Genomic DNA, 17380 nt, shown 5'->3' with positions numbered 1-17380 from the left:
TTTCAGTGCAATCTCTTTTCTAACAGGCATGCAAATATATGCAGCACAAACGGCTCCATGCTTTCACTTCCTTTAATTGATAGCCCACAAATGTAGCTTTTTTTATTTATTTATTTAAAGCCTTTAAAATGATTAAACTTGACGTCATTCAAGCGTCTCTACATCTGCTTTCTTTACTGTAAATAAACTATATTTATCTGTGTACCAGTAACACCCTGCATGTTACTTTACTTTAGCACAACACATACATTGAAATAATTCATGACAACATACATACATAGCAAGTATTTATTCTCAAAGGGCTGCCTTGTTACAAAAACATATAAACACAACACAGTCTGTACACCAATGCTCAGTCTTAAAGAAATGTGAAGAACCATCTGCCACAGTTGTCTTTCATTAGTAGAGAACTCATAACAGATGGTCTGTGTGGGTGATCAGCTGTTGGCGGAGCCCTCTGGCTCTGGAGACTGCAGGAACTCGTACGGATCGTGAACCATTTCCGAATGGTCTCCAACACCCAGGTGAGATGGACTCCCTGTGGATGCAGGAAATTTTAACTTCCAACGACTAAAGAATTTATGTTGCATGTCTTGTAAATACCTAAGTGGTGTTGGTCTCTTTCAGAAGCGTTTGAAAGCGAGGAGAGGTTGGATGAGGGTCGGGAGCAAACTCTTTCAACCTGAGCCTCCTGGAACTCCTGCAGGAGTTTATCAGCGTCATCATAGTGCTGGTGGCCTTCTTCGTTCCCTGGCTCCTTTTTGACACTTTTACCTGTTGATGTAAATGTGATAGTAGGTTTAAATCCACAAGGAAAAGAGGCTAGATGTGGAGGATGTTAATCATGAAGAGGACATTTTACTGCCGTTTGTTGAAACTAATGAAATGCTAGCACAGATCACGATTTTTCAACCTGGTACCACTTTTTATTTTCTGTTATGTAAACCAGTTAGCCCCAACCCCCGGGTCCCTGTCTGGTAGGGGTCCATTTATCAATTGGTTCAGGGCTGGACAAAAAGAATAAATAACTTTCATTATTTCCAACTGATTTATTTTCTGAGCCTGAATGGTGTTACATTCTGACTCACTGTTGACGTATGTCAGCCACGACAGCGAAAAACAAGTGATACCTCCCGCTTTAAACGCCCCAACGTCTCATTGCAGCAAAACAAGCTCAGGGCTCCCACTAATTCACTGCTATTTTGACTAGTTAATAGACTGTTTCCTTATGCACTTTGTTTTTGTGGCACCTTATTTTAAAACAAATTGTGACCAGAGAGTACTATAGCTAAAGATCGGGTTATCCCAGAAAATATTGTCAAACATTAAACCAGTCTGTAGCGTTAAAAAAAGATTGGTTGCCACGGATCTAAACTACCTATTCTCTTGTTTGTTTCACAAACATAATACATTGCAGGTTCTCTGATGAAGGCAGAAATTTTGTCTCCAACAAAAATTAAGGCATTACAGATTTATCCTAACTCACACTCTGAATATTTTTCTAATTTTCATTATACCTAAAAAAAATAAATAAATAAAAGTTTCAAGATGCAGGCCTATGGACCACAGGTTTAACTGGCTTAAGAGAAAAAATAAAACACAAAAAATTGAAAGGCCTGCGGACCATTGATCCGAGTCAATTAGTGGGGATCCTGATTGCACATCCTCTTTGTTTGCTTCTCACACCTCCGCCTAAAGCAGTAACTTTGGTGTTGGGTTAATTTACCAGAACGGTTCAACAATCTCTGTGACTACTTCAAACCTCACCATCCACCCTCCCGCACTCTGACATCCACCGTCAGCAATACGAAACAACCCCAACTTTCTGTTCCTCTCCACTCCACGTGGCTCTAGTTGGACCGCTAATGCATGCTCTTTTCCAGCTTTCTGAATCCAGAGGTGTAGCTTTTTACCAACTCACAGAGACGGTCTGCATTGGTATGGAGCGAACGCGTACAAAAGCAGAGGATGTGTAATCCGGGTGTAACTCCCCCACTGCTGCTGCCTCTCATCTTTTCCAGCTCATATCATTAGATAATGTTTACAAAAATACTATTTTGCTAACCTGGGTGATTTGGAGAGATCAGGACGCCGACACTGCTGCACATGTGACTACATTACAAGATTATTGAAGAAAAATACTCACCTAATGGGTTGAGCATAGAAATATCTAGGGACATATCTGGGTAGTTCTTCATTGATATGAAGTCCATCACTGAGCTGCTTTCGCCAAGGCCGGTGCTGTCTGACATCTGGATAACAACATTTAAAAAAAAAAAGTTTTAGTCAGATATTTCATATTCTAAGAGAACATCTATGAGAGACCGATGAGTATGAAGATACCTGCATGTCACAGATGTTTGACTTGTTTTCATCAGTTATCAACATTATGTTTCTTTTCTGCAATATAAAATATGTTTTACACAGAAAGCAAACAAAGATCCAACAAAGCTGCCTGAAACAACATTTTTAAAGCAGCAGATTAAAAAGCACTGCACCTGTCGAATCTGACTGACAGCTTTTGAATGATCGCCTCCAGTCATCTTGTCCAGAAGTTCATCGACCCAACGCTTAGTGACGCCTCCACAGCCCTTCACAAAGTCCTGTATGCTGATTAGAAAAAAAGAAAAAGAAAAGAACAAGGCTGACTCTCACTGCAAACAGTATGAACTAAAAATGTTGATTATCACAGCTGGATTTGTTTCTCTCTACCTCAGAGCACACTGCACCCCCGTCTCATCTCCGTATGCTGAATACAGCATCTCCGTCTCGTCGGACTGCAGGTCTGGAAAGACTGAGTTTTTCTGAAGGCTCTGGATGTTGTAAGCGCTGCTCAGAAACGTAACTACACAAAAACAAACACTTAGGTTTGGACACTTGAATTTTTGATTCTAATAAATTATAAGATGAGACGAATACCCTGCATGATTAAAATTAACAAAAAAAGATGTACCTTTGTGTCTCCTGTCATCTTTGAACCCTAAAGTTGTTAGTCCTGGTAAAAGCTTGTTGGATAGAGAACTCAGATCCACTTTATGGGTCTCCTCTTCTGCAAAACAAACCAAAAGAGCTAATATTTAACTTCTCATCCAACCATCTCCAATCATATCATTGTAGATGCAATGTGTTCAAAAACACGGGGGTTTTAAACAACCATCTCAAATAAGAGCAAACCTTCAGCATCAGGGTCAAGTTGGTTTACGACCGTATAGAGCAGAGTGCCGTCTGACTCTTTGCGTAAATAACCCATCTGAAAACACAGAAAGATGTACGCTCTTCAAACGGCACAGTTTTAAGCCATCTCATATGGCGAGAGAAGTAGAGTTTATACAGACAACCGTTAGTTATGTGCTGCATAAACAAGAGCAAATGTGACCGACCTTGGAGCTCGGCATGTATCTGTTGATGCGATCACGGGCTTCATCTGCAGAATGCTCCACCAGAGCCAGAACATGTTCCTCTGCTGTGCTGTCAGTCAGGCTGCATGCGTTTCCCTCTGGCTCAAACAGGTAGCTGAGGAGACAGATGTGATGCTGCTATACTGAAGATAGATTCACCGAATGTTTCAGCTCTTCTAATGGTCAGCGTGACATTACAGTTAGAATTGGGGGGAAAAACCTGGGGACTGACTTGATGTCTTTAGCCGGTTGTTTTCTGGACTTTTTCGCAGATTCCACAGGGAGGGGGATCGTTTCTGGAGGAGGGAGATCAGCGGTCAGGTCTTCGTCTCCTAAAATAGCTGCCTGCTGTGTGAAATCCATGTCCTGCATGAAGGACATGCTGCGCTTCAGGGCCAGGAGGCGATCCTGTACAAATAAAACAAAAGGCAAACATTATACCACCGTATAATGATTTCATCCTTTTGTTTTCAAATCCCGGACTTTCTCATTCAAGTTTTTAAAAAATTGACCTGAAGTGTACATATTCCACACAATGTTGTCCTTTGCATCACTAACATTGCTTGAATGATCAAGATTTCTTTAAAACAATTCTGGTTGAATGTATTTATTTAGAATAAAATTAAGCTTAATCATTCATGTGAGGCCTCATATGTTTAATATGCATACATACTATATACATACTGCATTCACCCCAGAAATATATAAATAATATTCAAGAGCAGTTCATTCAAAGCAAGTTTCAAGACACTTTATTTTTTTAGCAATAGATGACCCATCAGGTAGGATTTCAGAAATTTGTTCACTGCTACGGTAGCTTGTTAGGTCCAGAGAGGCCTAATTTTTAGAGACATGTTAAGAAACACTTGTGCTTTCTCAGTTGGGTGGAAATTATTACCTTACTCATCATTTTGAACCCTGTATGAAGTAGTTTCTTAGCAGCTTTGTAGTAGACAGTTTCTGGTCGGTTATACACCATGGCGTTGTCACACATCAGTTTAAAGTCCGCCTGAAGGTTAAAAGAAATCACATGGAGAAAACTTTGCATATGGCCTCATTTCTCTTGATGACACAAACTAAATAGTCACTGTTTTTCAAGGTCTGATCAGTGTATTGTCACCTTGAACTCAGTCACTGTGTTGTAGTCGTTGTTCCTGATCTTGTCTTTCATCGTGCTGAAGTCCATGGGATGTTTGATGATAGACGAGTAACCGGGAGCGATTGCATCCGTCACTGGGAATGCAAAGAATCCATGGGGATCTTTCCTGAGAACAAACAAGCAACAGCAGAAAGGTTTCTGACTTGGAAGAATGTCCTTACAGAAAAGCCTTGATCTTATCTTGTCCCAAATTCTGGAAGATCATTATAATAAATATAGACATGTTTTGTGAATTCTGTTCCGAAAAGCAGATGTGTTTGGAATTGTTTTTTTTTAGAAGCAAGTCTAGTTTTTGACTTAATGAGAAGATGAAGATTTGGAGGATGTCACCCTTCATCTTCCCTAATCATCTTTTGTATAAAACAGCTTTATAACGAGCTGCTGCATTGTTTCTATCTGTCAACTAGTGTTCACCAAAAGCCAATGAGGCCCCTGATGGCAAAATAAGTACTGTGAGAATAAAACTGGATGTCGGAGGCAGCACTATTACACAGCACATTATTAAGCATATGTTGCTCTCAACAAATGCAAATTTATGCATTTTTATGCCCTTAATGAGGCTGTAAGGAAGTCCAAAACTCAAAATGGTCTGTCTCATTAGGAAAGTATTAGGTTTCATCTTAGCTCATTTTAATCTGTTGTTAATATGCTTGGCATATAATACGCTAAATGCAAACTGATACATTTGGAAAAAACAACAAGCTCAAAATAAAAAAAAGTTTTTCTAACAGGAACTCATTGGTTTGTATGTTGACACTGTTTCCTCACTAAATGTTTGCATAGTTTGGGTTTCTGCTACATTGGAAATTCCTTCTACATGATAAGAACCTCTCACTATTATATATTCAGTCACGGCGTCATTCACATCTTCTTTCACCCTGGGTGAACTTTTGTTTCGCTTGATTTTATTAGAATTCAACCATAGCTCCCCTGGAGAGATATAAACTTTAGAGTAAATGACTGTTTCTCACCTCTGCAGCTGCCTCAAAAAGTGTTCCAGCAGTTGTTGGCGAGGGGTTGACTCATTCTCTGCATCGACAAAAACAGAGAAATACTTTTAAGAAACTGATTTTCCCATGTATGAGGAACCCCTTCTGAAATTTGGATAAGGATTCCCTCCTGCCTTGTTGTGTGCGGCATGATCTAACAGGTCTGTCTCCTGGCTGCTCCACTTCAACCTTCACAGTGGGCTGAAACTCCTCCACTTCAGGTTCTAATTCGAACTTCTCTTTCTTCCTCTTTTTCTCCTCAGGCTGATAAGATAAAAACTTAATATACAGGGCTTCAAATAAATGATTATTAATCCTCCAAAAGGTTGGGTCATCTCACCTCTGAGCCTATGTTTATGCTTTTCGGCAGAGTAAATGGTTCAACAGGTGCCACACCAGCAGCTGCTGCCTCTAATTCGTTCTGCTCTCGCTCCCTCTTCTTCCTCTTCTCCTCCTGTTAAAATAAAACATACATTTTATCCAACAGCCAGGTGACGGACGGCGTGCTGTTCTGCTGCGTACTAACCTTCCTACGCCTTCTCTCCTCCTCGTCTACATACTTGTCTTTATCCTTCTCAGACTTCTTCTTCTTCTTTTTCTTCTTCTCTTTATGTCGCTCTCGCTCGTGGTCCGACCTGTCGTCGTAGTCGAGCCCTGACCCAGAGAGCTCGGTCACCTCGCTTCCTCCTACTTTGAGCTTGATCTTGAGGGGCTTCTCAAGAGCCTTGTCCTCAAAGTCTACAACCAAATCAGGCGTTAATATGCAGGAAGAATGGGACCCAGAAATATCAATCTGTTCATTATAGTGAACTCTACACCACGCCTATAGAGAAGGCTAAGTAAATAAAAAAATTGTAAATATACATAGTACTTTATTAAAGTTATGCTTTCTAATTAGGGTGAAGCAATGATATGACGTTTAACATAACTGTTCGAAGCTTTGAAAAACGAATCAACCCCTTTAACTTTCATATACATAATATCAAACGTCACAATTTCCTATATTTATGTAGCTGGGATTTTATGGAAAAGCGCAGAATTTTGAAATACATGTTTCTAATTAACTTATTATGGGGTTACTTCCATCATTGTATACCTGTATAACTAAGGTATTGATCAGCAACGATAGTTATTGCTTAGCATTTCAGTTTAATACGCAAGTATATAGTATTTTGTGTATAAGTACATTGAAGTTCGAAAGAACAGATAATTTCCAAAGTTTTTCATTTATTAGGTGAACTGAATAATCTACTCTGCTGTGTAATGTTGAATTAAATGTGAGTCTAACACCTTAGTAGTGCAATTGTTGTGTATTGCATAATTCAAATCAAAAACAGAACATTAAAAGTGAGAAATAAAACTATTTTTCTTACAACTTACAGCACATTCAAGGAGCAGTGATGATACCCGAAACTTATGTCAGTTTTATGCATAATTAGTATAACAAAGCAAATTGCCTATACAACATGAATTACAAAATACTTAGTTTCCTTTATGTACCTGCAGAAGTGTAAAAGATTGTATTAAAAAAAGCATAACTTTAATCACAACATCTCTGAAAAAACGATTATTGGTAGGTACACCTAGAAATCCATTCAGTCGTTTGTTACTATAATAACTTTTATCCTATATTAAAAAGCAGTGCAGAAAATAATATACTGACGTGTTATCAAAATGTTTTGAAATATAACTTTTAATAATTACAATAATTATAGTACAATTTTTGTTCAGGTTTCAGACATTATAACCATGATTACAGACTGCAAGTTTTTTTCTTGCAGATGGTGTCTGCATGAAAAATATCATTGTAAACAACTGCAGCATCCCCAATTTTTGATAATAACAGAAGAGGGCTAATAAAAAGCTAGCTGCAACAAAAGCGTAACACCCTGAAGCTAAAGGAAAATAATATAAGCGCGTACCAGCAACTGTTATCCATTCCGGTTTATGTTTCTTGTGCTTTTTCCCCATCTCCGGTAATAGAGCTTAAGCTAAAATGTTTACTTTCGTTTTACTTCCAGTGTTAGCTGGCTACTTGAAGCGAGCTAATGTTAGCCAAAAGAAGAAGAAGAAAAAGAAGAAGAAGAACGATGAGGCGGAAGTAAATCTGCGCAACAGTGTATTACTTCCGGTGTTAAAATCAAGCGCGCTGTGTTTAATTTTCGGCGTATTTTCACTTTGATGATAGTTTTTTTAGAAATTAAAAACGACTTCAACATCAGCTCGAAAACAAAGAGGTTCTTAAATGTGTTTTGAATATTTGTCGTTTTAGTATACTGGTTTTTGTGCGCTTTAGCTAGCATTAGCGTGAACGGATAGCCAACTCAAGTTATAAACGTTCCTGTAGAAAACTTAGTTCTTGAAGGGTTGTAATTTATAAACGCCTGCACATGAATCTGGATTAAGCTGGTTTTTAGAGCTTTGTACAAATGGAAGGTGAAGTAATGGAGGTGGCACCCATACAGAGCATCCACGTAGAGGTCCACGTTAAATCTTTGAGGTAAGTATTAATAGTTGAGTCTTTAACACATAAGTGGTGCTAAAGATGCTCAACTTAAACATCCCGGTATTTCCTAGGATACCTTCTTTGGTTATCTCTACGCGTTTGGTTCACTTCCTCATTTTACCATTTATCTGATCTCTGACACTCATTCATTCCCCCTGATGAATATGTGTTTTAACAGTTAAAATACATTTCACTTATTTTCATGCCTTTAAACAAATAGGAAAAACTCGTTAATATATGCAAATCTATGTAAAACGTTAAAGAAAGGATAGTTTTGTGTTTATTATGAGCATTTTGATGGACACTAAATGACTTTCATGCCCACATTTGATTTACATCATCAGTGGCAGAGATTCTGGAGCTCATGAATACAATTAAATATTTTTGCTCATTCTGTGCATCTGCAAGTTTGATGTATCTGATTTTGTTCTTCAGTTTCTTCACCATGCTTATCTCTATCTGCTCCACCCTCACTATATGCAACATTTCCCAGATATTGGCCCTTCTTAGCCTACCCTGGCATTTGGTGTATTTCAAAACAATACATAAAAAAAATATAGTTGTTAAAATTAAGGTTTGATTTCATGCCATTGGAGGAAAGGAACTGGCAAATTATTCCTGAGGGTGTTTCATTATTTCTGGCCTTGTAGGTTTAGAGAGGTTTTTTGGTGCACTAAGCCCATTTGTCCAGTAGATGGCAGTGTATAGAACAGCACCGATTATGATGGGTTTATAAATGGAAATAAGAATAACCATATTGCAGCTTTTGATTGATATCTAACATGCTGGCCACTATGTTTGATAGGGCCTAATCATAATAAGGCCATCTGCTTTCTGGAAAAGTTATAACTGCCTATTGCTGTCTGAAATATCCAATACATTCTGTCCACTGGTGACAAGATCAAGACTTCGTATTTTTATCCCAAAAAATCACACATCACAAAAAAATTCAAGGAAAATATTCAAAAAGGAAACTGATTAATTAAACTTTTATAAATACATACAAAGGAAAAAATAAAATAAAGTCTCCAAATATTTGAGGTTGCAGTTATACTAATGTTTCCAAAAGAAAATCCCTTTATTGTCCCACAGAAATTGTGGTTTATTAGTATTCTTATTAAGGATGTGTGAGTCTGTTAAACCCCAATATTACCTGCCTTTGGTGTGTCAGAACTAATGTTTTCCAAAGTAGTAGTTTAACTCATAACTCATAGTTTCTCTGTCCGAATATACACTTATCATCTTCATTATGTACGTGGCAAAGATTTGGGAATGGAATGAGAACGGTCTCCTTGATCTAAATACAAAGTGTAATATTTTTATAAGACCGGAACCATGGATGTCTCCTCATTTACACACGTGTATCATGTAATGATGTGATTATGTGGCATAGTAGGGTTAAATAAAATGCTTCTCTAACTGTGATTCGGGTCCACTTCACGAGATGTGAGCCCGCGCTACCTTCTGTAGCTATTGCTGCAACTAACGATTATTTTGCAAGTTGATTAATCAGTCAATTATTTTTTTCAAATAATCGGATAGCCTAAGATTCCTAAAAGAAGATTTTTTTTATCAAATTAAACGAGGTAAAACTCAATTTATTTTTCCATGTGAGGATTTCTGGATAGAGCATAGTGACAGACATTTTTTATTTTATTTTTTTAGCTCAAATGCAAATGTTAATAGTTTTTTTTTCTTCACAATTGGTATAATTACTACTCCACATGGGTTGCTCTGTCAGCTAAAGGCATGTTTTAGATTCTCTATACTCCAGTTACCACTTAATCGATTACTAAATTAGTTGATGATTATATCAATAATCAATTTATTAGGGTTAATCCAATTTATTGTTTCAGCCCTATCTGTAACCCTGAAGCAAATTCTCTGATCTAAGTAAGAATACAATTACTGTCAAATTTGCTCTTATGGTTATTTAACACATATACATTATGAAGTGTTATTTAAAGAGTTTTAAGTAGTTATTTAAAGAGGAAAAGAACCGGGGAGAGAAAACTTCAAGGTTTAAACACAGGGCTTTCCTTTACATATCTCATTGCAGCATATTTAGAGTTCAACAGTAGCATTCTGTTACTGGACTCAGTTAGTCAACAAATTTTTTCCTCAAAACAGCCACGAAAGAACTGACAGCAGATGCAAATGGTACAAGTAAAGAAAAAAGAAAAGAATAAACAGATTTAACGCTAAACTAGTGATGTGTTTAAACAATTGGATGTTGGATCAATATTGATCACATGTAAAGTAATGAATACCACTGTAGTTAGATGCAATCTGTTTCCACAGCAACTTGCTTGATTTCCTTCCTCGTTTCTTTTTCAGCACAGCTAAACTCTCTGAGGTGAAGATGCACGTCCAGGCACTGCTGAATCGCCACAGTATGGTGTTTGGAAACTACAGATGGACTGAATTTGATGATGAATTTCTTTATAAGCACGTGGAATCTGTGGCCATTGTTGATTTTGAGGAAATAATTACACAGGTTTGTTTTCTGAGTAATTTTTTTGTTTTTTTTTTATGCTGCAGTTTTTTTCTTTAAAAAGAATAAAGCTGGAAGGTTTTGTTTAAACATGTAAGTGTTGCTTTATCTTCAGCCCCTGGATTTAAAGAACTGTGATGTCTCCATTCACATTTTCACCCTGAACGAGGAAGGGCCCAGCATGCTCAGTTTGGAGGAGGATGAGGAACTCTCTGCTGCTAATCATTGGCTGCTGCCAGCAGGTGCAGAACTCTTACTTAAAAAAAAAAAAAAAAAAAAAAAAAAAAAAAAACATATGTATGCCCTAGTGGTTAGGGCATAGAACTTGGAAACCCTGAGGTTCTGAGTTTGAGCCCCACTCCCACAAACTGCCACTCTGGGTCTCTGAACAAAAGACCCTTAACCCCACACTGCTCCTCAGGTGCCGCACAATGGCAGCCCAGTGCTCTCCAAGGGGATGGGTTAAATGCAGAGGTTAATTTCTCCAATGTGAGATCAACAAAGTTCAGTTATTGTTATTATTATTCTCTCGTTGATTTCTCAATGAAAGGCCCGCAGCATTACGGGTCCTTTACCATACTTAACAGTGGGCATAAAGTGCTCTCTTTTTTTCCTATTTCCATTCTTCGTGTAATGTTAGAGCATCCCTGAGCACAGTTTCAACCGACCAAAGCAGATGGATGAAGTTCTAGTGTGTAGAAAGTATATTTTTGGACTATAGAATTAGAAAACCTTAAGCCTGCAGTCATTTTCCTCAGTCATGTCACTGTCTGTCCTTCCTATGGTGAAGGAAGGATCAGATACATTTATACCCCTTAACGACTAGGCACACATACATTTTGTTACCTGCTAATGTGATTTTTTTTTTTCTCTCACTTAATGTTCTATACCTTATTCACTTTGACTTTTAATCATTATAAGGAGTTTTACACATATCCTAGAAATCCCACTTTGTATACGCAGTCCTGTCAAGCTTTGGATATTCAAGGTTTAAAGTGAAGTAATCAATGTAAGAGTGAAAGTAGATTGTTTTCTTTTAATCACCCTTGAACTTAAAGAGAAAATATCTTGGTGCTTAAGCTTAAAACCTGTTTTCATGATTGCAGTAATGTTTATTTTCTGGGAAGGGTTTACCTGTGTTTTATCATTAAGGATTGATCTTATCTAAATATTCCTTCATATTGATCTGTGTCTCAACAGCTGAGTTCCATGGGATCTGGGAAAGCCTTGTATACGAAACAGGAGTGAAAACCAGGGTAAAGTCGACAATCCGAGCTGTGAATTGAGAAAACCACAGCTACTCTGCCTTAACATCTTAATTCTGATGTATTTCTTCAGCTCCTCGATTACGTCACAACAACCATTTACTTCTCAGATAAAAACGTCGATAGCAACCTGATTTCCTGGAACCGGGTTGTGCTTCTCCATGGTAAATACTTCAACATCCTACTGACTGAAACTGCTGGATCGCTCTGATTTACCTCTCTGTCTGTAAACACATTCAGGACCTCCAGGCACAGGGAAAACATCGCTCTGCAAAGCTCTTGCCCAGAAACTGTCAATCAGGCTGTCAAGTCGGTAAGACAGCTTCCATCCTAGTGAAACAATGACTTTGACTGTGGCCTCAGCTCTTCTATTCATTTCACAATACCCTCCATGCCCTGCAGGTATTCCTATGGCCAATTTGTGGAGATAAACAGTCACAGTTTGTTCTCGAAATGGTTCTCAGAGGTACACCTGGCTTCTTTGTTGGAACATTTGTTAACCCGAAGGGTATTTGAAACCGGATTCTCTTTTCTCTCCACTAATTCTTGGTCTTTGTTTTAGAGCGGTAAGCTGGTCACAAAGATGTTTCAGAAAATCCAACAACTGATCGACGACAAAGAGGCTCTTGTGTTTGTTTTGATCGATGAGGTATAATCTGTTTCATGAGAAATTACCTAAAGTTAAAATCTATTCAGGTTGCTTCTATTTTAACCTTAAAACATCAAAGAGTAACAACAGATGTTTTTCTTTTCTTTCTGTGAACCTGTTACGGGATGAATTTCATGATGAAGGTGGAGAGTCTGACAGCAGCCAGGACCGCCTGTCAGGCAGGAACGGAGCCATCTGATGCCATCCGAGTGGTCAACTCCGTTCTCACGCAGCTGGATCAGATCAAACGGTCAAAACTGTGTTTTGAAACATTTAACCAATAAAGCTGTCTTTCATTTAACCTGACCTCTCTGTGTTTACTCCTAAAATTGACTTTGTAGGTTGATTTTTTTTTTTTTATCTATTTATTTCTCCCCCAGGCATCCAAATGTGGTCATCCTAACGACCTCCAACGTGACAGAGAAGATCGACTTGGCGTTTGTGGACAGAGCCGACATCAAACAATACATCGGACCTCCGTCAGAGAAGGGCATCTATAACATCTATCTGTCTTGTTTGGAGGAGTTGATGAAGGTGATTGAGCAAAGGGAACATTTTTTTTAAGCTAACAAATAATGTATTTTAAATTCTGTTGTGTTATAGATGACATAAAGTAGCACATTATTCACAGCTGGATGGTAAATGGTCTGTGCTGTACAACACCCATCCATCCATCCGTCCATTTTTTGTGACGCTTATCCCAAGTGGGGTCACGAAGGGTTTCATAGAAAAGGCAATAAAAATACATGTTGCCTCTTTTATAAAAATTTTTTGGCCATATACACTATATTGCCAAAAGTATTTGCTCACCTGCCTTGACTCACATATGAGCTTAAGTGACATCCCGTTCCTAATCCATAGGGTTCAATATGACGTCGGTCCACCCTTTGCAGCTAGAACAGCTTCAACTCTTCTGGGAAGGCTGTCCACAAGGTTTAGGAGTGTGTTTATGGGAATTTTTGACCATTCTTCCAGAAGCGCATTTGTGAGGTCGCACACTGATGTTGGACGAGAAGGCCTGGCTCTCAGTCTCCGCTCTAATTCATCCCAAAGGTGTTCTATCGGGTTGAGGTCAGGACTCTGTGCAGGCCAGTCAAGTTCATCCACACCAGACTCTGTCATCCATGTCTTTATGGACCTTGCTTTGTGCACTGGTGCACAGTCATGTTGGAAGAGGAAGGGGCCAGCTCCAAACTGTTCCCACAAAGTTGGGAGCATGGAATTGTCCAAAATGTCTTGGTATGCTGAAGCATTCAGAGTTCCTTTCCTTGGAACTAAGGGGCCAAGCCCAGCTCCTGAAAAACAACCCCACACCATAATCCCCCCTTCACCAAACTTTACACTTGGCACAATGCAGTCAGACAAGTACCGTTCTCCTGGCAACCGCCAAACCCAGACCCGTCCATCAGATTGCCAGATGGAGAAGCGCGATTCGTCACTCCAGAGAACGCGTCTCCACTGCTCTAGAGTCCAGTGGCGGCGTGCTTTACACCACCGCATCCGACGCTTTGCATTGCACTTGGTGATGTATGGCTTGGATGCAGCTGCTCGACCATGGAAACCCATTCCATGAAGCTCTCTGCGCACTGTTCTTGAGCTAATCTGAAGGCCACATGAAGTTTGGAGGTCTGTAGTGATTGACTCTGCAGAAAGTTGGCGACCTCTTCGCACTATGCGCTTCAGCATCCGCTGACCCCGCTCCGTCAGTTTACGTGGCCTACCACTTCGTGGCTGAGTTGCTGTCGTTCCCAAACACTTCCATTTTCTTATAATACAGCTGACAGTTGACTGTGGAATATTTAGGAGCGAGGAAATTTCACGACTGGATTTGTTGCACAGGTGGCATCCTATCACAGTTCCACGCTGGAATTCACTGAGCTCCTGAGAGCGACCCATTCTTTCACAAATGTTTGTAAAAACAGTCTGCATGCCTAGGTGCTTGAATTTATACACCTGTGGCCATGGAAGTGATTGGAACACCTGATTCCAATAATTTGGATGGGTGAGCAAATACTTTTGGCAATATAGTGTATATTAATATAAATAGATTTTTTTACCCTGCAAAGTAGACAAAATCAAGTTTAAATGGCAAATCACAGATTCTGTGGAACACAAGCAGTGATTTTCAGTGTATTGTAAACAACACTGTTGCAGAAGCAACTCAAGTTGAACTCAAATTATTCTTAAAAATGTCTGTTCCCTCTGATCTCTCCAGTGCCAGATCATCTACCCCAGGCAGCAGCTTTTCACCATGTTCGAGCTGGAAACCATGGGCTTCACTCAGACCGAGATGGCTGAGTACAGTCTGAAACTGAAGAACATTGCTGCGTGAGTACCAAATCTAGTTGAAGCAGGAATTGAATCACCTCCTCCGCTTGTCATAACATTAACTCAAACAGCCAGAAGCTCATGTTTTGCCTCTTTTTCCAGAAAAAGCAAAGGTCTGAGTGGAAGGGCGCTCAGGAAATTACCCTTTCTAGCCCACGCCCTCTTTGTGAAGGTAAGCATTACATTAGTTGCTTTGCAGAAAATTAATGAAGAATAGTGTTTTAAAAAAATATGTTTGTGTGCAGACACCAACAGTAACTCTTGAAAGGTTCCTGGAGGCGATGTGCCGAACAGTGGATAAACAGAAGGAGGAGAAGGATGATCTAATCAATAGTGTTTAAAACCATCCATGTCTAAGAGCTGAAACATGAATCTTCAAAAGCTGTCCATCTTTTGTTTTTTGTTTTTAAATCTTTGGTTCAGTTGGCTATGCATCATTTAATCTGTCATCTAATATATTCCCAACCAATCCCATTTGTCTCTTAATTCTACTTATTAATGTAACGTTGTGCTAACATCCTAAAGTAAAGTGTACAAGCACAGGACTTGCCATATGAGATGTTCTTCCATCCATGTTTTGCTTTGTTCCACTCCCACTGTTGGATGTTTTTTTTAACGGTAAAAGATAGCTTTAACCTTAACAGCCCTAGCCGTTGATTTGTGCTTAAAGCTGGAGCTCAGACTGTCCTGCTGCTGTCATAAAGTTAGTCATCTTGTTGCTAAGATGGAACTAGGCATGGGGCAGTATGTTGTTTTGTTTTTGTTTTTTCATTTAAATGCAAATGTTTGAGAGAAACAGCCCTGCAGCTGATACAATGTGACATGTTAAGACTCTGTGTTTTGTTTGTGCATTTAGATTTATATTCAAATACATTTTTGGGTGGAGTTCTTTCTGCCCATTTAAATACTAATGTTCAACAAGAAGTGGGGGAGGGGTAACATTACTCTATGCTTGATACAGCTGGAGAAAGTTGCAATCAGTTTGACATATCAATAAAAGTTTGAGCTGTAGTAAGGATGTGATGAGAAATATTGATTTGAAAACCATTTTTAAAAAGCTCTGTAACCGGCTCATGACAGGGTAAGGTTCTCATTTAGCAGTTACTTGTTGGATATCAAACATGGTGTTCATGATTAAATTTGTCATGGAGGGGTCAGTTTGTTTTTTGTTCTGTTTACTCCATTGATGTCACTGAGCTGGCTGCTGTCATATTTATGCATAGCATCCCTTTACCTAGAATAACCATTTTACCCAAGTTATGTTTGCTTAATAACTACTAATGGATTGTATTTGAATTGTTTTCCTTAGGATGTATCTTCTTCATAAGAAGTGTGTTTTGCTGTTTTGTATTCAAGTTGTCTCTGAAATATCTCAATGTTTGACACATTTTTTATTTTTCTTTTGTAACTAATAAACTATATTGTTTACACTTTAGTGTGCAAGATGTTGAAGACCTAGAAGTTGCCACTTGGTGCAAAGATACTGCTGTATAATTCTACACAGGAAGATACATTTATTTATATATACATACACGTGACACACACAAAACTGATAACTCTTTTAAATGAAAGAAAAACCCATAGTGGTCAAAAAAATAACTTGACCCTAACAAAGTGAGAAATACAAATTCCAGGAAAAAGAATGTTTCAATGGAATGATTTTGGAAAGTAAATCCATGAAAGGCCTGGACAAAAATGATGATACCCTAGTAGGGTTGTCACGATACTAAACTTTTCAACTCGATACCGATACTAAGTAAAATATTCGATACCACAAGAATGAAAAACGACTAAAATTCAACAGAAATATTTTCATTACTAAAAAAATACAAGAAATAAATAAAAAAACAATAAGAATAATATTTTGAGGCTGTATGCTGTGCACAATATTAAGCAAGCTTGATAAAAAACTTGCAAAATCAAAATCAGGTGTTCCTTCCTTGGCTATGTTTTGCACACATAATGACATTGGCCAAACCAGTTAAACAAAAATAATTCTCAGCAGCTGCACCTGTTACAAAAAAAGTCTGAAACTGAAAAATGCACAGAATTATTCAATCACACAGTGTTAAGAAAGTGCATTTTCCACTATTCTGCACTTTAGATGGCTGTATCGATACTTTTGAAAATGAGTATTGTATCCGGAAACGTTTCAGTATCGATACTTTTTTGAGTATCGATACTTTTGACAACCCTATACCCTAGAAAAGACTGAAAACTAATGCATCTTTAGTCAAGGTGAGTCCACTGATTAGCATCATCGGTGTATACAATCTTGCAATGAGTCACTGAGCCTGTACTGTATATATTGCTACAGGTTGTCATTGTGCTGGTGGGTGGCATGGTGTGTACCACACTCAACTTGGACCAGAGGAAATGCATGAAAGTTGTCTCATGAGATATGAAGAAAAATATATGACCATCTCTAAACCAGCTTGTTCCTGTGACTGAATTTGCTCATATTCAGAAAACTAAGATCCACGGGACTGTTGCTAGGAGCAGGAGGAAACATGACAAATAATATGAACAGTATCAAAGACATATCGGCTCAATGTTCACAAATGTAAAAAATTCATCATATTATGAAAAAAC

General features: G+C 38.5%; 2 protein-coding genes across 3 annotated transcripts; one reads left to right on the top strand and one right to left on the bottom strand.

The window, feature by feature from the left end:
* Positions 1-274: 274 nt before the first annotated feature.
* On the bottom strand, positions 275-7625 carry brd9 (bromodomain containing 9). The gene is made up of 17 exons (XM_038269426.1): positions 7469-7625; positions 6073-6284; positions 5887-6000; positions 5681-5810; positions 5529-5586; positions 4519-4663; positions 4297-4407; positions 3631-3806; positions 3381-3513; positions 3175-3250; positions 2954-3049; positions 2713-2845; positions 2499-2610; positions 2344-2400; positions 2147-2252; positions 604-774; positions 275-538 (listed from the first exon to the last, which is right to left on the bottom strand). Exons 1-17 carry the CDS (start codon positions 7515-7517, stop codon positions 438-440), a joined length of 1980 nt encoding a protein of 659 aa, XP_038125354.1. The 5' UTR covers positions 7518-7625; the 3' UTR covers positions 275-437.
* Positions 7626-7667: 42 nt separating this feature from the next.
* Positions 7668-16223, top strand: trip13 (thyroid hormone receptor interactor 13). Of its 2 annotated transcripts, none has more exons than XM_038269423.1 (13): positions 7668-8046; positions 10390-10549; positions 10662-10788; positions 11747-11802; positions 11885-11975; positions 12052-12124; positions 12214-12277; positions 12374-12460; positions 12604-12710; positions 12841-12994; positions 14676-14788; positions 14891-14960; positions 15034-16223. In XM_038269423.1, the coding sequence occupies exons 1-13, from the start codon at positions 7976-7978 to the stop codon at positions 15127-15129; spliced, it is 1269 nt and encodes a 422-aa protein (XP_038125351.1). In that variant the 5' UTR covers positions 7668-7975; the 3' UTR covers positions 15130-16223. The 2 variants fall into 2 exon arrangements, with proteins under 2 accessions (XP_038125351.1, XP_038125352.1); XM_038269424.1 differs by having other exon boundaries at positions 7898-8046; positions 10395-10549.
* Positions 16224-17380: the final 1157 nt, after the last annotated feature.

This window comes from Cyprinodon tularosa, unplaced genomic scaffold (assembly GCF_016077235.1).
Source record: "Cyprinodon tularosa strain WSP-4 unplaced genomic scaffold, ASM1607723v1 ctg73, whole genome shotgun sequence".
NCBI classification, from domain to species: domain Eukaryota; kingdom Metazoa; phylum Chordata; class Actinopteri; order Cyprinodontiformes; family Cyprinodontidae; genus Cyprinodon; species Cyprinodon tularosa.
This window is presented reverse-complemented; position numbering and strand designations above follow the sequence as displayed.

What these genes read in the sequence shown, in the direction of transcription:
- brd9 (XM_038269426.1), bottom strand. Translation starts at nt 7,517, where the DNA reads ATGGGGAAAAAGCACAAGAAACATAAACCGGAATGGATAACAGTTGCT. An exon ending in ACACAGTGACTGAGTTCAAG is followed by an intron (nt 4,408 to 4,518) that starts GTGACAATACAC and finishes TTTAACCTTCAG; the next exon opens with GCGGACTTTAAACTGATGTG. An exon ending in TTCTATGCTCAACCCATTAG is followed by an intron (nt 775 to 2,146) that starts GTGAGTATTTTT and finishes TTACATCAACAG; the next exon opens with GTAAAAGTGTCAAAAAGGAG.
- trip13 (XM_038269423.1), top strand. Translation starts at nt 7,976, where the DNA reads ATGGAAGGTGAAGTAATGGAGGTGGCACCCATACAGAGCATCCACGTA. An exon ending in GTCCACGTTAAATCTTTGAG is followed by an intron (nt 8,047 to 10,389) that starts GTAAGTATTAAT and finishes TTTCTTTTTCAG; the next exon opens with CACAGCTAAACTCTCTGAGG. An exon ending in GTTTGGAGGAGTTGATGAAG is followed by an intron (nt 12,995 to 14,675) that starts GTGATTGAGCAA and finishes TGATCTCTCCAG; the next exon opens with TGCCAGATCATCTACCCCAG.